At 40.5% G+C, this 24908-nt stretch overlaps 1 protein-coding gene across 4 annotated transcripts in view; it reads left to right on the forward strand.

Moving 5' to 3' along the window:
- Window positions 1–380: 380 nt before the first annotated feature.
- The window catches only part of trappc9 (trafficking protein particle complex subunit 9), a 619414-nt gene continuing 594886 nt past the window's right edge, over window positions 381–24908 (forward strand). For 2 of the 4 annotated variants that reach the window (XM_072570415.1, XM_072570419.1), the window contains exons 1-2: window positions 381–576; window positions 11090–11690. In XM_072570415.1, coding sequence (XP_072426516.1) covers window positions 11107–11690 — 584 coding nt within the window. In that variant the 5' untranslated portion in view covers window positions 381–576; window positions 11090–11106. Of the gene's footprint in view, window positions 582–2399; window positions 2418–11089; window positions 11691–24908 lie in introns of those variants that run through there. The other 2 variants (XM_072570417.1, XM_072570418.1) reach the window with 2 other exon arrangements.

A 24908-nucleotide genomic window follows, 5' to 3' on the forward strand; every position in this document is an offset into this window, starting at 1 on the left:
AACGTCGCTCTTTGTGAAACTGACTCCTATCTTTACTCCGGTGGAAAGGGATTCAACACAACGGCGGGCAATTCCAGGGTAATTGAAAGTCATGGATTATGTCGCAAAGAAAACATATCTCATGCATTCTTTGCAGGGTGAAACTAATGAAATTAGCATCCTTTGAACAGGAGTTCCTTTACCGAGTACAATAATCCAACTGCACCAGACTGACGATGAGATCTGTCAATCCCCAGGCGGATGTTGGAGACAACAGAACGCCGATGACGCTGTTGCTGATTGATGTCAAACGTAAGGGGGCGGGGAAAAGACTAACCGTCACTCAGAGCGCGAGGCTGACCTATGCCACCATGCGCATCCCCGATCTTGAGTGACAGGTATGCGCGTGACCAAAATCGAGCATGAGCCGGCCGAGTCCGAGTGTGATGGCATGAGCCTTCTGGCCAATTACAAACAGTAAGGGACAACGACTTCCTGACTCGGCCGGTAGCGCGCCTGCTTACAGCTCCGGCAAACTTCTGACAGCAGTGGGGGCGGTTGCTCATTTCTTGTAGATTTCGCTCAGCTGTGAGAGAGGTAAGGTGTGTGTGATCTACGACAAATGGAGGCATTCTGCTTGAAAAAGAGTATCTTTTTTTTCATTTCACGTTAATGTGGCCCATCTGAATTATTTTTTGTTATCGAGCCCCTTGAGCTGAAGTCATAAAGCTGTGTGTGTGTCAACATTGACGAATGGATGGAGGTGTGTAGTTCTTAGATGGATGGTTACTCTTGGTGATGTCCTGAAGCCCCGAGTTAATTGTATTTAACTTGCCAAACCAAAAAATGTTACCTGTTGTGACATAAGAAAGTGACTGCCTGGTGTCGATTGGTTGAGTCTAGGCGGCGATTGGGTTGCATAGAAATGATGCCTTTTCCCGGAGCTTAGGCCTTTCCTGGTCTTTCATTTAGCTGAATCCGAAGAACCAGACATGTATATAGAATGCATTTTGTTTATCAGGCAAGCACATTAGATTCTTTCAGAATACATGGCTGAAATCAGCACTTATGCTGCTCAGAGTGCATGCTTTTTTAAAAAAAACCATTCGTGCACTTCAAAATCCGAGAGGGTTAAGTGATGGGCTCAGCTGGAATATTGTTTGGCTGCACAAAATACTGAATGCTTAGTTGGAACGTTTATTCGACGTTTTGAAAATAATATAATATGCCAATAAGCCTAACTGTTTTGAGTGCTGGAATCCGTTGACATAATATCAGCCAGGGGGAAGAAAATGAATAGTCACGCAAAGGAATTTAAGTACCTTGAAACAAGGTTCTGAGGTGAATGGCATTTCAAAATATTGAAGTTTATGCGTTTAGTAAACAGTTTAGAAGCCTGAGCTAAAAATGAAGTAAAACTTGACTTGAGAGTTTGGACAGATTTTCTGAGCCTTAAATTTGTTTCAGGAGTAGATCTGAGATGTTAGTTTTGCTTTTACTGTAGTCAATGAATTTTGTTATAGTAGAAGTAATTGAATTTTAATGTGCTAATTTTATTTAATTCTTCATTATAAATGCTATGCATTGCAAATACTGGTGATCTCAAATAAAAATTAATTGCTGGAAAAATTCAAATCGAGCTACACGATTAGAGAGAGTTATGTTTTGAATGTGATCTGACTTGCTCAGAATAGGGTTTCAAAGAAGAGTTGTATTGGATTCAAGTTAACTCTGTTTCTCTTTCCACTTGTCTTAATTCTGGTTGTTGCTTACTGTTTAGAAATTTCTTTGAAAACTAGTATGTTTGAATGTATAGTTATTTTCTGTTACCTAACTTGTTTATTGGATGCTGCACATAGCTGATGGACAGGGTGCAATCTGACCTCTGGTTCAGTGGTGGTGAAGAGGTCAGGAGAATTTTAAGTTATTTTCTTGCTGGACCGTGCAATTCAGACTGAGAGAAGTGAACGACAAGCGTCAAGTCAATTTGATTCTTAATTATAACCTTTCTTTGTCTTATTCTCCACTATCAACATTAGGCATTGCCATTTGACTAAGAACTGAACTGGACTAGCCATGTAAATACAGTGGCTACAACAGCAGATCAGAGGTTGGAAATGCTGCAATGTGTAACTCACCTCCTGACTTCCCTAACCTATCCATCTGCAAGGTGCAAGTCATGAGTGTAATGGAATATTCTCCACTCGCCAGGATGATGCAGCTCTAACAACACTTGAGCCTGATACCATTCAGGACAAGAAACTAGGTTGATTGTCACTGCATTCACAAACATCCATTTTGCCCACTGATGACGTTCATTAACAGCAGTGTGTGCCATCTGCACGAGGCATTGCAGAAATTCACCAAGGTTCTTGGAATAGCACCTTTGCAACTCTCAAGCACTTCTATCTGGATTGGGAAGGACAACATGTAAATAAGTATGTCACAACCGGGAGGTTCTACTCCAAGCCACTCACCATCCTGAGTTGGAAATATGTTGCTATTCTTTCAGAGTCACAGGGTCAAAATTCTGGAACACTCTCCCTAACACTCTTGTGGGTGTACCTATGCAAAATGGATTCCAATACGTCCAGAAGGCAGCTTGGAAATATCTTTTCTTGACTGCTTGAGTGAGAGAGAATGAATAGGCTGGAGCTTTTTTCCCCTGAAGTGTTGGAGGCTGAGGGGTGACCTTTTAAAGAGGCTTAAAATCATGAGGAGCATGGATAAGATGTATACTCAAGGTTTTTTTCTGAGGATGGGGGAGTCAAAAATTAGAGAGCATAGATTTAAGGTGAGAGGGGAAACGATTTTAACATCTAAGAGGTAATTTTTTCACACAGAATGGTGCATATATGGAATGAGTTGCCTGAGGGAACTGGAGAAGGTGAATACAATTCCAGCATTAATAGGTTTTTGGATGGGTACATGATAGGGAGGATTTAGAGGGATATGGGCTGACTGCTGGCAAAAGGGATTAGGTCAGATTGGGATGTCTAGTCAGCGTGGACCAGTTGGGTTTGTTTCTATGATGTATGACTCTAACTCTATAACTAGGATTAAGACCATAAGACATAGGAGTGGAAGTAAGGCCATTCGGCCCATCGAGTCCACTCCGCCATTCAATCATGGCTGATGCGCATTTCAGCTCCACTTACCAGCGTTCTCCCCGTAGCCCTTAATTCCTCTAGACAACAAGAATCTATCAATTTCGGCCTTGAAGACATTGAGCATCCCGGCTTCCACTGCACTCCGTGGCAATGAATTCCACAGGCCCACCACTCTCTGGCTGAAGAAATGTCTCCGCATTTCTGTTCTGAAATGACCCCCTCTAATTCTAAGGCTGTGTCCACGGGTCCTAGTCTCCTCGTCTAACGGAAACAATTTCCTAGCATCCACCTTTTCCAAGCCATGTATTATTTTGTACGTCTCTATTAAGTCTCCCCTTAATCTTCTAAACTCCAACGAATACAATCCCAGTATCCTCAGCCGTTCCTCATATGCTAGACCTGTCATTCCAGGGATCGTCCGTGTGAATCTCCGCTGGACACGTTCCAGTGCCAGTATGTCCTTCCTGAGGTGTGGGGACCAAAACTGGACACAGTACTCCAAATGGGGCCTAACCAGAGCTTTATAAAGTCTTAGTAGTACATCTCTGCTTTTATATTCCAACCCTCTTGAGATAAGAGACAACATTGCATTCGCTTTCTTAATCACGGACTCAACCTGCATGTTGACCTTTAGAGAATCCTCAACTAGCACTCCCAGATCCCTTTGTGCTTTGGCTTTATTAATTTTCTCACCATTTAGAAAGTAGTCCATGCTTTTATTCTTTTTGCCAAAGTGCAAGACCTCGCACTTGCTCACGTTAAATTCCATCAGCCATTTCCTGGACCACTCTCCCAACCTGTCTAGATCCTTCTGTAGCCTCCCCACTTCCTCAGTACTACCTGCCTGTCCACCTAACTTCGTATCATCGGCAAACTTCGCTAGAATGCCCCCGGTTCCCTCATCCAAATCATTAATATATAATGCGAACAGCTGTGGCCCCAGCACCGAACCCTGCGGGACACTGCTCGTCACCGGCTGCCATTCTGAAAAAGAACCTTTTATCCCAACTCTCTGCCTTCTGTTAGACAGCCAATCCTCAATCCATCCCAGCAGCTCACCTCGAACACCATGGGCCTCACCTTGCTCAGCAGCCTCCCGTGTGGCACTTTATCAAAGGCCTTTTGAAAGTCTAGATAGACCACATCCACTGGGTTTCCCTGGTCTAACCTACTTGTTACCTCTTCAAAAAATTCCAACAGGTTTGTCAGGCATGACCTCCCTTGACGAAATCCATGTTGACTTGTTCTAATCAGACTAATCAGATTAAGTGCAGGTTCAGCCAATTGTTCCCCTATCTCATGAGCAAGTATCTAAATCCAGGAAGTTACATTATTTTGAACTTTGCTGCTGTCTTTGAGTCCTTCACTTTGGTTTCATCATGTCATATGCTTATTTTAATCAATGGTGTTTTCCTAAATTGAGTTTAACTTTAATGGTCAGGTTATTCATGAATAGAAGAGTGTAAAATTATCCGCACAATTGGGATTGTTGACCAAGCAGAAGAGCCATGATGTTACAAAATGGTGGAGCAGGCATCAGGGGCTGCCCACTGAGTGTGAATACTTAAAATCAGCAGTAGCCTTAGCTTACTAATACGATGTGCCATTTTCCTACAATGCAGGCCAATAATTTATGCTCAATTTTTTTATCATTATCACATTGTTGTTTGTAGGCCTTCCTACATTACATCAGTGACTGCTGTATGAAATAATTAATTGGTTATGAGGTTGGAATAGCCTGGGGAATTGATCATTTGCTAAATAAATTAAAGTTCTTCCTTTGAGTTTAAAAGCTGAAAAATAGTTTTTGTGTTGAGGTTGCTGAAGGTATTGATGAGTTTTCAAGTGCAGGGCATATTTTTGGAAAAGAAATAGACTCAGTTTGCTATTTCCACTGACTTTATAGATCCATAGTTACAAGCCACTAGTTCATAAATCAGAGGAGAAACCCATTAAATCTCTGCCAACCTATTTGAGTCCCACTCTCTGGCACTTGGCCCAATGCCTTGAACGATATAACCTTTTCAAGTGTTCACCCATATGACGGTTCCTGCCTCAACTACCTTCCCAGATTCCCATCACCCTCTAGGTGAAAACCTTTTTCCTCAAAACCCCTCAATCTCCTGTCCTTACTTGAAAAGGACATAATTTTAAAGTTGAGGGGAAGTAGCTACTTTCTATCTGTGTCCTTTATAATCTTAAATGCCTCAATTGGGTCCATTTCAACCTCCTCTGTAAATAAAACAACTCAGGCGTATTCATACTTTCTTCACAGCTAAAATAGTCCATCCCAGGAAACATCCTCTGCACCCCACCAATGCAATCACATCCTTCCAACAGTGAGATGACAAGACTGCTCATCGTACTCCAACTGTAGTGTTGCTTGAAAAGGAGTACTCAAACCTTTACCCATGTATTCTTCCCTTGTGTGACAGACAAAGGCAGGGAACTGACTCAGAATTTAATTAAAAAGACTTTTTAACTTAATTCTTTAAGTATAATACTCAATATAAAATTTACATTGGTTGCAATAATTACTACTTCATGTCACTTAACCAGCTTTAACTCACTTAATTGAGCTTCACTTTACCTTAGCCAGTTCACACTTAACCTTAACTCTAACTTATACTCTCTAAGTTTGGATTGAATCAAATATTACCCTGATTTGAGTGAAGTGGCCAACTTTGTTTTCATGTTGATCTTGCCACATGGTTTGCTTTTTGCCTGATCTCAAGGTGATTTCAGGGCATGTGCTTCACAAATGTTGGCTTCAAAGCTTTTCCTGAGAAAATCCTTTGTTCTGATAATTTTTATTACAAACCTGCTGTGTTTCCAGGAGAAAGTGAGGACTGCAGGTGCTGGAGATCAGTCTCTAGAGTGTAATGCTAGAAAAGCACAGCAGGTCAGGCAGCATCCGAGGAGCAGAAGAATCGACGTTTTGGGCATAAGCCCTTTCTCTGATGTTGCCTGACCTGCCATGCTCTATTTCCAGAAAGTTCTCTGGCACCTGGCCAATGAATTAATGGAATCCTGATTACATTGTTCCATCCCAGCCAATGGAACTTAATGGTAAACAACTTCCAAATGCTTCCACCAAGTTGTAAACAGTGCTATTCCATACTCCATGTAACGGATCATGGTGCCAGTATGTCTAGAGATGCCATGACACTTGCTTCATTTGATCAACACAGGAAACTGCAGGTCATATGTCTTGTCTGCAGTTTTAACTGAGGTCAGTTTAGACTGGGGTTTAACCAAAATTCCCAGCAAGCTAAATTGTAGCTCTTGACCAACCTTGTCAGCATTTCTGCTGGTCACGTGACCACAGTAACCTAATCAAAGTTTTGTACAACTCCGACGTAACCTCTCTGCTCTTAATGTATGGCACAACTATAAAAGTTTATATGTCTGGAATACTGCCTGAACCACCTGATTAACTTGTCTTGCTGCCTCAGGGATCTGAGGACAAGCACACCAAGATCCCTGTTTTACTCTCATGTGGTATGCCAGTGGATGCTAGCATCCAGTCTCAAAAAGCCTTGTCCCACTGTGAAGCCAATTTTGATCCAGTGCTTTTATCCTCTTGCTCAGTCTCTCATGTGAACGTTGTTAAGGGCTGTGCTAAAATTCACATAAACCACTTTGACTACACACCTGATCAACTCCTTGGAAAAATTCCATCAAATTTGTTAGGTGTGACCTTCGTCTGACAAAGTGATGCTGACTATCCTTGATCAAACGTGGTATCTCCAAATGGAGATTTAATTCTCTCCTTCAGAATTTTCTCCAATAGTTTCTCTACCACTGATGTAAGACTTCTCTGGTTTAGCTCGACCACCCTTCGAGATGTAGAACCACGTGAGCTGTCCTCCAGTCCGCTGGCCAGAGATGATTTAAACACTTGTGTTATATACCCTATAACTTTCTCCTTCACCTCTCAAAGTAGCTTGGGATACAACTCTTCCAGACCTGGAGATTTGTCTGTCTTCTAAGTCTACCAACATTCTGTAGTTCCTTACTTCGAATGTCAATTTGCTTGAGAACCTCAGCTCCTCTACCTGAATTCTCTACCAATCCTCCTAACAAATTGTTTAACACCCAACTCTTGTTCTCCAGTTCAATACACAGATTGCCTTTGAGTCCCGAATGGGCTCTTTCCCCAGTTATTCTCTTCCCCTTGATATACTTAAGGATGTATTGAAATTCATTCTAATCTTATGCGCCACTGATTTTCATTTCCCCCTCTTTGCTCTCGTATTTGCTTTAAATCTCCCCTGTGGGGGGAAGGGTTTGATTTGCTTTGTTTGCATCTGCTTAAAAAAAACACCTTTTTTTCTTTCTCCAGACCTGAATATTCCTAGATATTCAGGGTACTCTGGACTTATTAGTCCTACATTTACAAGGGAACATGTTGGGCCTATACTCTTATTTCTTTTTGAATGCCTCCCCACCCACTATTCTGCTGTGGAAATTCTAATATGTCACTGATCTCATAACTTTGGCCAGAGTAGAGTGTGAGGTGCAGGAAAAGCGCAGTAGATCAGGCAGCATCTGAGGAGCAGGCGAATCGACATTTCGGGCAAGTGCCCTTCATCAGGAATGAGGCTTGTGAGCTGAGGGGTGGGGCTGGGGGGGGGGAAGGTAGCCAAGGGTGCAATAGGAGGTGGGGGTAAAGGTGATAAGTCGCAGAGGAGGGTGAAGCAGATAGGTGGGAAGGAAGATGGTCATGAGGGAGGTGCTGAGTTGGAAGGTTAGAACTGGGATAAACGTGGGGGAGGGGAAATGAGGAAACTGGTGAAGTCCACATTGATGCCGTGTGGTATTAGATTAGATTCTATACAGTGTGGAAACAGTCCCTTTGGCCCAACCAGTCCACACTGACACTCCGAAGAGTAACCCACCTAGACCCATTTCCCACCTACACTATGGGCAATTTAGCATGGCCAATTCACCTGACCTGCACATCTTTGGACTGTGGGAGGAAACCGGACCACCTGAAGGAAATATGCACACAGAATGGGGAGACTGTGCAAACTCCACACAGACTGTTGCCTGAGGCTGGAATTGAACCTAAGACCCTGGTGCTGTGAGGAAGCAGTGAGCCACCTTGGGTTGGAGGGTCCCAAGGCGGAAGATGCGGTGTTCTTCCTCCAGGCATCAGATGGTTAGGGTTTGGTGATGGAGGAGGTCCAGGACCTGCGTGTCCTTGGCAGAGTGGGAGGGGGAGTTAATATTCAGCCACAGGGTGGGTAGTGTCAGCCGAGAAGTGTTATAGAAGCCTGAAAAATCAAACGTTATCAATTTCCCTAACCACCTTCACCACCCCACCTTTCTTATAACTGATTCTTATAACCTCCCTCTGGAAGACCTATTCGGGAACCTGATAACCTTGAACACTTCATTACCCACAGGCACTTAACTTGCTTTACCTTTTATCGTGGTTGTCTGAGTTCCTGAATGATTAAAATCACAGAATGAGGAAATTGCTGCTGTGGAGAAAGCATGATTTTCCTTTCCCTAATAACCCTGCAGCAGGAGGACACAATTGCAATTGAGGTCTTCCTTAATAGTAAAGTAAAGCCAAATGGCAATCTATTTGCCACGTCTGCAGTCTTGGAAAATCAGACCTATAATGTTTAAGCCACCCAGGAATTGAGGGATATGGCACACGGGTGGGGAAATGGAGTTGAAGCCAAAATCTGAGTCGGATTGAATGGTGCATAATCTATTTATCCTTTTTCTGCTAGTCTTATTCATAATACCACCAATCCTGTTTGCTTTTTGAACAACCTTATCCACTTGCCCTGACAATTTAAATATTTGTGTTACTGTGCTTCCTTTGATATTTTATCATTTTATATTGAATATTGAATTTCCTCTTTGTTCCTAAAAAAAATTGCTTGATACTTGTCCGCTTGAACTTTAAGCTGCTGTTGTTCTGTACGTTTTGTCAGTCTGCCCATATCCTTTCTCAGTTTTATGTTTTTTCCAAATTTTGTCATATTTTTATTTTTGCATATCCCCAAGTTCAGGTCTTTAATATAGTTGAAAACAGATTGTAACGCAACACTGATTCCCAGAGTGACAGCACTGTATGCTTCTTCTCATCAGAAGAACAACTGTTAGACACTACTCCTTGTCCCTTAGTCAATTTTGCAGCCATTCCCTCTTCAATCCCATAAGCTTCAATATTACTAACAAGCCTTTATCAAAACAACCTTTTGAAGGCCGATGTTCAGACATCAATCAGAAAATGCTTGCCAGTTTTCAATTACTTCATGAAAAATTTGATCATTTGTCAAACATTTTGTCTTTTAACAAATCATCTGCCTTGGCTTTTATTTATTATCTGATTTTTCCACGTGTCATTTATTTTGATTTGGGTTATTGCTGTAAAAAGTGCCTCCAGCACTGATGTGAGTCTGGTCTGTAGTTGCTGGATTTGTGCCATAACTAACTTGAACAATCTTTCAATTCTTTGGAACCAACCCCGAACTTCTTCAAAAATCTACAGAGGATTTGTGGTCAGGGCCTCCACAATTTCCATCCTTAACTTGACTCCGTAAACAAGGATGTATCCTGTCCAGATCTGTGAGCTAGTTTAAGTACAGCCAATGTTTCACATGCTTCCTCTATATAAAAAGAAAAACAATATCTTTTGAATTTTCCTACAATTTTTTTTTTCTGTTTTTATACTGCAGATGAATGCAAAGTGCACATTTAGCATCTCTGCTGTGTCCACTGCTAACACAAGAGGATAAGTAAATCAGAGTAATAGAACAGAATATAGTGTTACAGTTGCAGAAGTGGTTGAGTGTGTGATGCTGGAAAAGCACATTAAGTCAGGCAGTATTCGAGGAGCAGGAGAATCGACATTTCGGGCATAAGCCCTTCATCATTTTCTCCTAGCTGCAGAGGTGGTGAAGAGAAAGATCATCTCTAATACATGAGAAGTCCGTTCATAAGTCTGTAGACAGTGGGGGAAGTTGTTCTTGAATCTGTTGGTACATCTTTCAAATTTTTCTCAGTTGCCTGATGGAGGAGAGTAAAACTGAGGTAGGAGGGAACTTTTGACGACTTTCCCGAGGCAGTGGGAAGTGTAGACAGAGTGAATGGAAGGAAGGCAGGTTTTGTGATGACTATCTGGACGGATAGTTGGAATTATATTTTCTGTGTTGCACCTGAAAGTTGATATCTCTGCGTAACATATTTGAATACTGCATTGAAGTGAAAGACTGGATTGATTAATTTAAATCTTTGAAGTGGTACTTGAATCCATAACCTGCTGAATTGGGTTAGGGTGCTAAAGTAATAAAAGAATTTAGAATCCTTCAAGTGAGGTGTTTACGTGACTGAAGACTGACAATATGTTTATTACTGAGGTTGAGACGAATTGTTGTCTTTAAAAATAGTAGACACATGAGGAATGCTTGAAGCCATGACATCCATGTGAATGTTATGAAGATGGTATTGTTAATGTTTCATGTAAACATTTCAAATAATGCCATAAACTTTGAAAGTATGCATTGAATTTAATTTTTGCATAAGTAACAATTGATTATTATGGTTTTGATAAATAGTTGCCTTCTAATTTTATTCCATTTTGTGTGTGCAGAGTTTGTATAATTTGACTTTACTTATTTTAATTACTCTAATAGGGTAGTATTTATTTGATCTTATGTTCTCATATAGTTTGTCTAAACAGTTCACTTTAATTGTGAAATGCAAAATAACTGCAGATGCTTTAAATCAGAAACAAAACAGAAATTACTGGATAAGCTCAGCAGGTCTAGCAGCATCGGAGTTAACGTTTCAGGTCAAGTTCTGAGGAAGAGTCACTCAACCTGAAATGTTTAACTCTGATTCCTCTCCCCAGATAATTGCTGAGCTTATCCAGCAACTTTATTTTTGTTTCACTTTGTTTATAGTCAACCATTGCACAAATAATTTTATTAATATTGTATGTGTAATTTGTTGCATTTCTTTTTCTCATAAATCAGATTTCATTTGATGGAGAATGAGTGTCCCTGACTATATGCAGTGTGCTGAGGACCACCAGAGTCTTTTGGTCATTGTTCAACCTGTGGGAATTGTACCAGAAGAACAATTCTTCAAGATTTACAAAATAATTGCTGCTGCCAATCAGATTAATCTTCGAGATTCACAACGCATTCTATATATTCGTTACAGACACCATTATCCACCTGAAAATAATGAATGGGGAGACTTTCAGACTCATCGGAAGGTTGTAGGGTTAATAGCTATCACACAGTGTTGCAGTGCAAAGGATTGGCCACAGACATCGGAGAAATTTCATCTGCAGAAAGAAATTTATGGTTCTACACTGTATGATTCGCGGTTATTTGTCTTTGGACTGCAGGGGGAAATTGCTGAGCAACCTCGCACTGATGTTGCATTTTATTCTAGTTATGATGAATGTGAAACCATACAGAAGAAAGTGGAAGACTTTATCGAATCATTGTTCATTGTTTTAGAATCCAAACGTCTTGACAGAGCAACGGATAAATCAGGAGACAAAATTCAATTACTGTGTGTGCCATTTGAAAAGAAAGATTTTGTAGGCCTAGATACAGACAGCAGGTGAGCGATCATATTACTTAATAGATTGCCAAGCTCTACAGTATGGTTTACAGGACCATCTTGAATGTTTTTGTTTATGGACAAGCAAAGGAATCCGTGGAATGTCTTAGTTGCACAATCTGAACAATCTGGCTCTTACAAAGAGAAGTTTATATGCTGTGTTACTGTGACTTACCTGCTAAATGTGGAATACAATGAAGTAATTTGTATACTTCAATGGATTTTGAGCATGTCAGTGCATGTCATGAGGGATACTACTCTCCAGATCTTGTGATTGACATGCTATCTTTAAATCTCTTGAAGATTAAACTTTGAAATGTCCAGAATTGTTTTCATTTACTAGTGAATTTCAGCTAAGATCTAAATCTTGATATCCAATACTTGAACAATAGTAATGTCCAATGACAGTGTAGCTGAGAATTTATTGCTAGCTGCTAATCTGAAAAGGGGATTTTCTGTTTCCCTCTTAGTCCAAGAGTGCAAGATGGTTATTTTGACAGTTATGCCTTTGTTACAAGTTGCTTTGCATTTCTGAAGGTATTGCTACTTTTCCTTGCAAACAAATGCTGTAGCTTGCACAATCAAATATATACTTTGATCATTTTTGTAGGAGCAAAGCGGTGAAGCTGCCTTGTAGTGTTCATTCTCTCAAACTTGAATGAATTCAGCTATGTTTGGAATCCAAAAAGAAGTAACAACTCAATTTTTTTTTTGCTGTCAGGTTGCCTTCCTTCCATACAAGATAGGATGAGGAGAAGTTCACTGGTGGGGAATGACAAATGGATTGTTTTGTTCTGAGTTTGTTTAAAGGGGAACAATGTCTACACATAAAGCGATTCATTAAGAGTACATAACTACTTGAATCACTTGGTCTTCAGACCAGTAACCCATGCTGGATACTGTATATCTTTGGGTTGGGTATTGAGTGTGCATTGGCAAATTTCATTATTTTTTATCATTGTTTTAATTTTGTGCCTACCTACAAATTAGCAGAAGAAATAGTGGCAGAGGGAGGTAGTTTGATACATTAAGCCTGTTCTGCCACAGTAGAATTGTGACTGATGTGATGGCAGCCTAAGCTTTACTTTTCTGCCTGCTTTTCCCATAAACCCTTGTTTGATTTATCCAAGGACTGTCTAACTTCACTTTGAATATACTCAATGATCCAAACTCTCCTGCTCACTTGAAGAGAATTCCAAAATCTGTCCATCCTCCAAAAGAAGGAATTCCTCATCTCACTAGGCGACTCCTTTTTTTTTAAAAAAACTGTCCTGTAGCTGTAAACTCCCTTGCAAGGGGGAATTTCCCTAAATGCCTTCTGATTCAATTCCCTCAGGATCTTTCAAATGGTTAAATATTATCACCTCTCGGTTTTCTGAAGTCCTTTGCTCAATCTTTCTTTTATCAGATGACCTCATCGTCCCAAGGATCAGCCTTGTGGTCCTTTTTGCTTTCAATGCATGTACACCCTGCTATGTAAGGGCACAAAATTGTAGATTGCAATTTGCTGTGCCTTGTACCATGTTCTGGCAATGGTGCTGAAGACTTGTGCTCCAGGATGATCTGTTCCATGCCAAGCTGTTCACTTATATCTATGACACTGTCATCTACCCGACAATTGGGCAAATTGTGCAAGTATGTCATGTCTGTAAAAACTACGACAAATCCAAACTGGCCACTTACCACCACAGTATTGTACTCTCTTATTCAGAAGGTTATGGAAGGGGTTGTCAACAGTATTATATAACGACACTTGCAAAAAAAAAAACCTGCTCATTGACGCTTAGTTTGAGTTCCACCACATCCACTTGGTTTCTGACCTTATTACTGTCTTGGTCCAACCACAATTCCAGGGTTAAGATGAGAGTGATGGCTCTTGACATTAAAGCAGCAGTTGACTACATATGGCATCAGGGATCCTGAACAAATGGAAGTGAGACATTATTCATTATTCAAGGTCAGTCATCTCCGACAGGATGTAAGTGTTAGGGTTCCTCAAGGCCTGAACTATGCCCAACCATCTTCACTGACCTCACTAATGACCTTCCCTCCATAAAGTCAGAGTGAGGATATTTACTGATTGTATTGCGTTTGCCACGATTTGGGAAGCCTTCAGTACAGCAAGATTTGGACAATATTCAGGCTGAGTTGAGAAATGTGGTGCTGGAAAAACACATTAGGTCAAGCAGCATCTGAGGAACGGGAGAGTTGATGTTTTGGACATAAGTTGTTCTTCAGGAATGTGGATAGGGGAGGGGGTTTGAGCGATTTAAATAAAATGGGGTATGGGGAAGGTAGCTGGGAAGGCAATAGGTAAATGCAGGTGGGGGAGAGGTGTGGAATGGATTGGTGGAATGGAAGATGGATAGGAAGGACAGCTCAAGAGGGCGATGTTGAGTTGGCGGTTTGGATCTGAGGGGAATGTCATTGAAAAGGGGAAGTAAACAAAGGTCCATTTCAAATGTAGGCTGAGCCACACTATGGCTGTAAATGTTTTTTCCTGGTTCTGATTGACACAAAAGCCTATATGAGATGGAACTCTGCTTTTCCACTCAACAACAAAATAATGAATTTGTGATCAACTAAAATTAAAAAGTCAGAACAGCTCCAGTCAGCACTATTTTATCACTGTGGGGAGGAACTGTTACAAAGCCTATTCCACCCTAAATGTCTCTGAGGAACACAAATACCGCAGAAACTTTGAAAAGCTTTTTTCAAGGCATACTTTGAACCCAAGTGCACATAACTTCTGGATGTTACAAATTCAGTCTGAGATCTAGGTATGAAGAGCATAGTATGCTTGGTATGCTGCAAGCTGCTATTGATGTGAATTAGAGTACCTGAACGATGATTTCATCAAAAATAGGATCATGTAAGCCCAAGATAATGCTGCCATTATAGCACAACTGCGAAGGAGAAAGATTCTGATTGTAAGTTGCATGGTGGCTCAGTGGTTAGCACTGTTTCTTCCCAATGAAGGACCCAGATTTGATTCCACCCTCAAGTGACTGTATGGCATTTGCACATTCTCCCTGTGGACCTTCCTCTGGGTGCTCTGGTTGCCTCCCATAGTCCAAAGGTGGATAGGCCATGCTAAATTGCCCATAATGTCCAGGGTTGTGCTGGTTAGGTGGATATGCTATGGGAACTGCAGGGTAACAGGGATAGGGTAAGGGGTGAGTTGATCTTCAGTGGGTTGATGTGGACACAATGGCCTGCTTCCACAATACAGGGTTTGTATGATTTGCGGGCAGTCTGAGTTTATAATTTAACAAACTCACCTGTTCATCAATGTAGGGGAGTAGCTCAGACCTGCCATGATATTGTTGCACTTAAAATGTCTCGACTACTTTCCTCTTGGAGAAAAACAAGAGGACGACAATGATCAAGGTTGAAGGACAATTTGTAAAAGTTGTAGTGGTTATCACACAAAATAAAAATGTATGTCCTGCAGGGGTACACAATGTTTTAACTGCAAGACACTAAACTGCTTTGCATAAACATCTTTTGTTGGAAAGAAGACAAACAAGCCAATGAAGATTATAGAGGTAATTGCAAAGAGAAGTTGGACAAGCATATTAATAAATCAAGTGTGAGTATTATAGATATATTGGATGAATCTTTTTAGGTAATTCAGACTACACCTTCAAGCAGATTGGCCATGTCATGTTGAAAGGAAAAGAAGGTTTTGGTTTAGAATTTTTTTCCCCTGCTTTCATGGAATATGGTCATCGCTTGGAAGGCTAGTGTTAGATGCTTATTTCTCGTTATCCTTAAGTTGAGTGGCTTGTTGGGGCATCTCAGGACATATTGTGTAGTTCTGGAGTCACATTTAGGATAACAGTTTTCCTTCCCTAAAAGGCATGAATGAGCCAGATGAGTTTTATTTTGCAACGATTGATGATACTTTCATAATCTGGAATAAAGAAACAACTTTGTCTCAGATTTACTAACTGAACTGTATTTCCACCAGCTGTTGCCATACAGTCTCCAATTCATTGAGCATAGAAACAGACCCTTTGGTTCAACCAGTCCATGCTGAACATAATCCCGAACCATAGTCCCATCTGCCTGCTTCTGACCCATATCCCTCCAAACCTTTGCTCTTCATGTACCTATCTAAATGTCTCTTAAACGTTGTGATTGTACTGACATCCATCACTTCCTCAGGAAGTTCATTCCACATGTGAACCAACCTCTGTATAAAAAAAATTTGCCCTCATGTCTCTTTTAAGTCTCACTCCTCTCCACTTAAAAGTATGGCTCCTTGAAATCCACCATCCTAGGGAAAAGACAACTACCATTAACTCTAACTATATCTCTCATTATTTTATAAACTTCTATAAGGTTATCTCTTCTCACTCCAGTGAGAAAAGTCCAAGCCTATCCAGCCTTTCTTCATAACGCAAACTCTCCATACCTGGCAACATCCTGGTAAATCTCTTCTGGACCCTCTCCAGCTTATTTGTATCCTTTCTATTACTTGATGAGCAGAGCTGGACACAGTATTCTAGAAGAGGCCTCACCAATGTCGTATACAACCTCAACATTATTTTCCTGACAAAGGGCTTTTGCCTGAAACTTTGATTCTCCTTCTCCTCGGATGCTGTACTTTTCCAGTGCTAGACATTTTGACTCCTATACTCATCATCTTGTCTATATATGACACAAACTTGAAAGAATTATGTGCCTGAACGACTAGGTCCGTCTGTTCCCCACCACTATTAAAGGCCCTACCATTAATTGTATAAGCCCTACTCTTGTTTGTTGTACCAAAATGCAATACCTCGCATTTATCCAGGTTGAACTCCATCTGCCATTTTTCAGCCCTCTGACCCATTTTATCAAGATCCTTTTGTAATCTTAGTAGGCAGCGAAGAAAGTTTTCTATGCCACCAATTTTGATGTTGTCCACAAACTTACGAATGCCTTCTATATTCTCATCCAAATCATTTGTATAAATGACAAACGAAAGAGGACTCAGAACTGAGCTCTGTGGAACACCACTGATGACAAGCTTCCATTCCGAAAAGCAATCTTCCACCGCCACACTGTCTCCTGCTGTTAAACCACTTAGATTAGATTATATTCCCTACAGCGTGAGAAAAGACCCTTTGGCCCAACACGTTCACACCGATCCTCCGAAGAGTAACCCACCCAGACCCATTTCCCTCTGACTATGGGCAATTTAGCATGCCAATTCACCTGACCCCCACATCTTTGGACTGTGGGAGGAAACCGGAGCACCCAGAGGAAACCCACGCAGACATGGGGCGAATGTGCTAACTCCACACACAGTTACCCAAGGCTGGAATCGAACCTGGGACCCTGGTGCTGTGAGGCAGCAGTGCTAATCACTGAGCCTTCATGCCACTCTTATGTATCCAATTGGCAAGTTCACCCTGAATTCTATGTGACCTAACTTTACTAATTAGGCTGCAATGCAGAGCTTCGTCAAAGGCTTCAGTAATGTTCAAGTGAACAACATCTATTGCTCTGCCCTCATCAATGTTTCTTGACTAGAATCTCAAAAACCTTTTATTCGTTTGTTGTTCCTTTAATCTTAGCAGCCTTCCTCTTCAATCTAATAGGAACATCATGACACTGAAGTCTTGTCATCACACTCTTGAAAGCCTCCCATTTGTCAGATGCCCTTTTACCTGCAAGCAGTCTACTCAAAACAACTTTTGAAAGTTCTTGCCTCATAACACTAAAATTTGCCTTACTCCAGTTAAAAGCTTTAACTGTTATGGAAGGCTTATCCTTTTCCACAACCATTTTGAAACTAATAGAATTATGATCAGTAGACTGTGTTCTCCCACTTTCACTTCAGTCACCTGCTCTGCCTTGTTGTCCTAAAGAAGGTCAAGTTTTGCTCCATCTCTAGTAGGAGCATTCACATTGATAAAGAAAATTCTCTTCAACACATTTGACAAATTCTTCAGCATCCACATCTATAACACTATGGTGGTCCCAGTCAATATTTGGAAAATTAAAACCCCCTATTATTACCACCTTATTATGCTTACATATATCTGAGAAGTCCCTGCATATTTGTTTCTTAATTCCCCTCTGACAATTAGGGGGACCTAGAATACAATCCTATCAAGGTGATCTTTCGCTTCTTATTTCTGACTTGTATCAATGTGTTTTCACTGGATGATTTCTCAGAAATATCATCTTTAGTGGTGGATTTGAACTTGTATCCTCTCTAAAAGTGTCAAAGTTTCACCTCTGGATTACTCGTCCTGTAACGTTACCACAATACTACCACCACCAACACCACCCCTCTAACCTCACTCTAATTGTCATGAACACCGCAAAGTGAGTACATCAAGTGCCATGTAGACAATTATGCTTTCCACTACATTTGAGCTTCACAGACTTGTCAAATTATATCGGCTAGCAGTTCAAAAATGAAAACCTCAAGATGAAGTTGATATTCATGCCCAGAGAGCAAATTAATCTGAGAGTCCAATGCTGTAGAAGGAATTAAGATTTCAAATTCCAGATATTAGACATTGCTCTGAAACCTCTTATCTCAGCACAATCCAGTGAAAAGCTTGGACTAATAAACTTAAAACATTTCAGAAGAGATTGTGGTGTGCAAAATACGTCGATTGGTGAGCACACACTATCAAAATGAGCAGAGTCAGCTGACAAGATGTTGAAATTGAACCAGTGTGGGATTTCAACTAGGAAGGACCAGTGACTTGCATATGTGCATGCAAAGACACGGACAAAAGAAGGATGAAGTAGAATAATAAACAGTTTTGCTAATGTGAGAGCAATTGTACTCAAAGGATAATGAAAATCATAGTGCATCCATTTTTTTCATTAAAGTGGATGATTGAATGGCAATAACACATTGTAATGTGCTTCCTGGCTACTTGTCAATTGACCTATGCCATCATGAGGTGCACTTGGTTCAGGAAGCCATTTTCCACGCAATACTGACAACTGTACAGCTGTTGTGGTTCTGTTCGCCGAGCTGGGAATTTGTGTTGCAGACATTTCGTTCCCTGTCTAAGTGATATCCTCAGTGCTTGGGAGCCTCCTGTGAAGCGCTTCTGTGGTCTTTCCTCCGACATTTGTAGTTGTTTGAATCCGCTGCTTCCGGTTGTCAGTTCCAGCTGTCGGTTGCAGTGGTCGGTATATTGGGTCCAGATCGATGTGCTTATTGATTGAATCTGTGGATGAGTGCCATGTCTCTAGGAATTCCCTGGCTGTTCTCTGTTTGGCTTGTCCTATAATAGGAGTGTTGTCCCAGTCGAATTCATGTTGCTAATCATCTGCGTGTGTGGCTACTAAGTTGGTGTTCGTGGATGCGGATCGTTAGCTGTCTTCCTGTTTGTCCTATGTAGTGTTTTGTGCAGTCCTTGCATGGGATTTTGTACACTACATTGGTTTTGCCTATGCTGGGTATCGGGTCCTTCGTCCTGGTGAGTTGTTGTCTGAGAGTGGCTCTTGGTTTGTGTGCTGTTATGAGTCCTATTGGTCGCAGTAGTCTGGCTGTGAGTTCGGAAATGCTCTTGATGTATGGTAGTGTGGCTAGTCCTTTGGGTTGTGGCATGTTCTCGTTCCGTTGTCTTTCCCTTAGGCGTCTATTGATGAAATTGCGGGGGTATCCGTTTTTGGCAAATACATTGTACAGGTGTTCTTCCTCTTTTTGCAGTTCTGGTGTACTGCAGTGTGTTGTGGCTGTTTTGAATAGTGTCTTGATGCAACTTCTTTTGTGTGTGTTGGGGTGGTTGCTCTCGTAGTTTAGGACTTGGTATGTGTGTGTAGCTTTCCTGTATACCTTTTGTGGTGAATTCTCCTTTTAGGTGTTCTCTGTACCATCACATCTAGGAATGGGAGTTGGTTGTCCTTTTCTTCCTCTCTAGTGAATCGGATTCCTGTGAGTGTGGCGTTGATGATCTGGTGTGTGTTCTCTATTTCTGTGTTTTTAATTATTACAAAGGTGTCATCTACCTATCTGACCCAGAGTTCGGGTTGAATTTGCGGTAAGACTGTTTGTTCTAATCTTTGCATTACCGCTTCTGCTAGGAGTCCAGAGATGGGTGAGCCCATGGGTGTGCCGTTGATTTGTTCATATATTTGGTTGTTGAATGTGAAGTGTGTTGTGAGGCACAGGTCCAGTAGTTCGAGTATGCCGTCTTTGTTGATAGGTTCACCGTCCTGTTGTCTGTTCTGTATGTCCAGCATGTTGGCTATTGTTTCTCTGGGTAGGGTTTTGTTGATAGGAGGTGAACAGTGCCGTTACATCGAATGAGACCATGGTTTCTTTCTTGTCTTATGTGTATATTTCTGATGTCCAAGAATTCCTGTGTTGATTGTATAGAGTGTCTGGATCCGCTGATCAGGTGTTTCAGTTTCTGCTGTAGTTCTTTAGCCAGTTTGTGTGATGGTGTCCCTGGTAGTGATACTACCAGACCCACTCAGACCCGTGGCTAGGGTTTTGTCTGTTCACCTCCATCGACAAAACCCTAGCCAGAGAAACAATAGCCAACATGCTGGACATACAGAATAGACAACAAGACGGTGAACCTATCAACAAAGACGGCATACTCGAACTACTGGACCTGTGCCTCTCAACACTTCACATTCAACAACCAAATATATGAACAAATCAACGGCACACCCATGGGCTCACCCATCTCTGGACTCCTAGCAGATAAGGTAATGCAAAGATTAGAACAAACAGTCTTACCGCAAATTCAACCCAAACTCTGGGTCAGATAGGTGGATGACACCTTTGTAATAATTAAAAACACAGAAATAGAGAACACACACCAGATCATCAACGCCACACTCACAGGAATCCGATTCACTAGAGAGGAAGAAAAGGACAACACTCCCATTCCTAGATGTGATGGTACAGAGAACACCTAAAGGAGAATTCACCACAAAGGTATACAGGAAAGCTACACACACATACCAAGTCCTAAACTACGAGAGCAACCACCCCAACACACACAAAAGAAGTTGCATCAAGACACTGTTCAAAAGGGCCACAACACACTGCAGTATACCAGAACTGCAAAAAGAGGAAGAACACCTATACAATGTATCCGCCAAAAACGGATACCCCCGCAATTTCATCAACAGACGCCTAAGGGAAAGCCAATGGAATGAGGGCACGTCACAACCCAAAGGCCTAGCCACACTACCATACATCAAGAGCATTTCCGAACTGACAGCCAGACTACTGCGACCACTAGGACTCATAACGGTACACAAACCAACAGCCACTCTCCAACAACAACTCACGAGAATGAAGGACCCGATATCTAGCGTGAGCAAAACCAATGTAGTGTACAAAATTCCATGCAAGGACTATACAAAACACTACATAGGATAAACAAGAAGACAGCTAACGATCCGCATCCATGAACACCAACTAGCCACGAAACGACACGGCCAGCTATCCTTAGTAGCCACACACGCAGATGACAAGCAACATGAATTCGACTGGGACAATACTACTATTATAGGACAAGCCAAACAGGGAATTCCTCGAGGCATGGCACTCATCCACAGATTCAATCAATAAGCACATCAATCTGGACCCAATATACTGACCACTGCAACTGACAGCTGGAATTGGCAACCAGAAGCGGCAGATTCAAACAACTACAAATGTCAGAGGAAAGATCACAGAAGCGCTTCACAGGAGGCTCCCGAGCACTGAGGATGTCACCTAGACAGGGGACGAAACGTCTGCAACACATTCCCAGCTCGGCGAACAGAACCACAACAACGACCACCCGAGCTACAAATCTTGTCACAAACTTTGAAGAGTGTGCTGTTTGAATATGTGACAGATATCCACATCCCTTTGTACTACAGCATTTTTAGTGTCTCTTGATTGAATAATATTGTTTTTTTTCTTTCCTACCAAAGTAGACATACTTCACTGCATGTGCTAAATTTGTGTCCATTCCCACTTTTGATATTGTTATGGACACTTTGTACCCATCTTGACCTACTTGTCATCCGTCTGGTTAAATTGTGGTCTTAATTATGGTAATTGAGGCCCCTGCACTGATCCCTGTAGTGCACCATTATTTCACGTTTGCCAGTCTTCTTCCATGCCCACTTATTTTGATTTGTTCCCTGAGGGGGGGAAGAGTGTGCACTGATTATATTTGCTGACAAAATAATTACGGTTTGAAAATAATTAAATAAAGCATTTCAGAATCAAAGTCTTAACTCAAGTTTATTCAAATAAATTTCAATTTTAATTAGCAGGAGTTGAAAGGCTGAATTATGGAGAGTCAGCTTTTTATAAATGTGCTTAGAGTATTGGGTGATTGAGTTTTACTATTGCTAATCTTCCAACGTGTCCAGTTTTTTAATGAGCTAGTTGCTTTACCATTTGAGACCTTTGAATGTAAAACTATTTTTTTTTTTGCCCACCTTTCTGTAGATTGATGTGTAAGGCAAAATAGCTATATGAAGGAAATGTTAGTTTATAAATTTTGTTGCTAAATTACTCATGATTTTTTTCTCATTATTTCTTATTACTGTTTCTTTTTTTATTTCCTAACACTGTCCTATGAGTTTATTATTGGGTGTAAAAAGGTGAGCTGCAGTCTTCACTGAAAAACTCATGCTCCCATCTGCTGTACTCCTGCCTTATTTGAAATGTTTAAAATGCATAATATTTGTTTGTTTCAAAGTATTAGTATAGCCTATTTATATAAAAGAATATCTCATACTAGCGGATTTTATTTTAGAGCTCTTTAATGCAAAGTGAAACCATTCTGTCAAACTCGTTCTGAAACTGAACTGCCTTGATTTCACAAAACGCTTAAAGGATTTGGTGGTGACTGTATTTAAGCACACTTGAGTTTAACAGGTTGCGTGACGATGGTCACTTCTCCTTAACTTTACCTGTTGCAGTTTGATTGATTGAATTTGAAGTACACTTGCAAACTGCCATTTCTGTGATGATGACCGTTGGTTAAAGCAGGACGTGAATTTGTTATCATAAAATAATTTTGGAGCTTGTCCTTGTGATTTTTACTTTGGTATTAGCTTTGAAAAGTAACGATTTGGAGATGCTGCTGTTGGGCTGGGGCGTACAAAGGTAAATCTCACAACACCAAGTTATACTTGCAGAATTTGTACTTTGCTCAAAAACTGTCTGAATCCATGTAAGACTCTGCTAACTCACTTTATAGATTAGAATCATGATTTGGAGATGCCGGTGTTGGACTGGGGTGTACAAAGTTAAAAATCACACAACACCAGGTTATAGTCCAACAGGTTTAATTGGAAGCACACTCACTTTCGGAGCAAGGCTCCTTCATCAGGTGATAGTAGTGAAAGTTCCAAAAGCGAGTGTGCTTCCAATTAAACCTGTTGGGCTATAACCTGGTGTTGTGATTTTTAACTTTAGATTAGAGTCAGTCTAAACATTATGGCACAGACGGGGAACACGGGGCTAACACCTTGAACATATTATCTGGCTGACACCAATTGTTACAGTTAACCTGAGAATGTAACTTTTTAAATAAAAAAACATTTTGTGATTTATGTATGAAAGAAGTGAAACTATCATGGTCATTCTAACAGATGAGAGACTCCACAAACAATCAGGTATTTTTCAATGTATAATTTCAGTTACATCACACGTAAACTTTTGCGATAAATTCTGTGTCTTAGAATTGTGTACTCCACAACCACCTGATGAAGGAGCGGTGCTCCGAAAGCTCGTGCTTCCAATTAAACCTGTTGGACTATAACCTGGTGTTGTGTGATTTTTAACTTTTGGTAACAAGGTTCTCAAATTTCTGTCTTCACTATTTGAAGTGGAGGTGCTGACCAGTTTTGTCTAGTTCTATTTAACACTGGCACTGAAATAGAGGAAGGTGAATTGCTGACTCCTGTTGATACCTCATTGCGTTAGAGGGTATTCAAGAAATTTGTGGTTTACAGTAGTTAAGACCAAATGTGCTGCTTGGTTTCTTGAAAAGTTCTTGATCCATTCCAAGTTTCTTTGCCATTCGGAGAGATTTGCAAAGCTTTATTGTTTTAACTGTAACCTGCCAATTTGATGTCTTTTGTACCCTTGGTGAATGCTGAAATGCTGCAGTAGTTCTTGTTCAAATGCCTGTGTAAAATTTATTTACAACAGTTTTTAGCATATTACATTTTGAAGATTATTCGGTTTTCATAATTCAAGATAAAAAGTAGTATGATGCTCAGTTCAATTGGTTCTGATGTTCTGAAGTGTAGTTTTGGTCAGTTAGAATTTTATTGTACAAATGTTGAGGTGTCATATTAAATTATGTTCATATCAAATGAAATGTGCTGTATCATACAGTCACCGCTGAACTGCTCCTTTTTAAGGATAATTACATCCTGCTAGTAGTACTCTCTCTCTCCTTTTGGCTGTTAAGTTTGCATTTAGCTTTGAAACCTGGCTTTAGACTTTCATGCAATAATGAGCAAGAAGGTGTGTGGTATCTCTCTCCAAGTCAATAATGTAATTTATCATTTGGAACTGCTGAAACATGTAATTATAAAATTGGGCAAATGTTGTCCATTTTATGATTTTATATTGTAATTCACAACTGGCTGAATTAAAATTCACTGTCCTACCAATTTTTGTTTTGTTCAATGCCTGTGGGGTCTTCAGGTGGGAGATCCAACACTGATGTCTATAGATTTTGTTTTGGTGGTAGAAACCATTGACGCTTAATGTCCTTGGGAGCATTCATTAGGTAGACTCGAAATAGGATTTTTTTTTCCTATTAATGGTCAGTGTTCAGCAAAAATAATTTCAAAGTTTTGTGAATATTTTGTTTGAAAACGATGAACAATGTGAAGATATTTGTCTTGTGAACTTTCTAACTGAGAAAACAAGTTGTTTAGTGTATTTCTGCATTTTATTTCCGTCAGTGTGCATTGTAATATAAGCAATTTGAACTGGAGATACTAAAATGTTGAAAACCACATATCATCTTGTGAATTATTGGCATTAGATTACAATTCAATCTTGTCTTTGTCCAAAACTAGATAATTGGAAAATGAGCTGGCAAGCTTTGTTTAACATTAACCCATGTCTGTATTTGTTGGGATGAGAAGCTTGTGATCACAGGTTGGTGGTCTTGTGTTAACAAATAAGATTTTGTAATTGTTAATTGTAATCTAATATGCATATAAAATGTTTCTAATAATTTTTAAAAATAAGCTAATCTACATAGG

This window comes from Chiloscyllium punctatum, chromosome 5 (assembly GCF_047496795.1).
Source record: "Chiloscyllium punctatum isolate Juve2018m chromosome 5, sChiPun1.3, whole genome shotgun sequence".
In the NCBI taxonomy this organism is placed as follows: domain Eukaryota; kingdom Metazoa; phylum Chordata; class Chondrichthyes; order Orectolobiformes; family Hemiscylliidae; genus Chiloscyllium; species Chiloscyllium punctatum.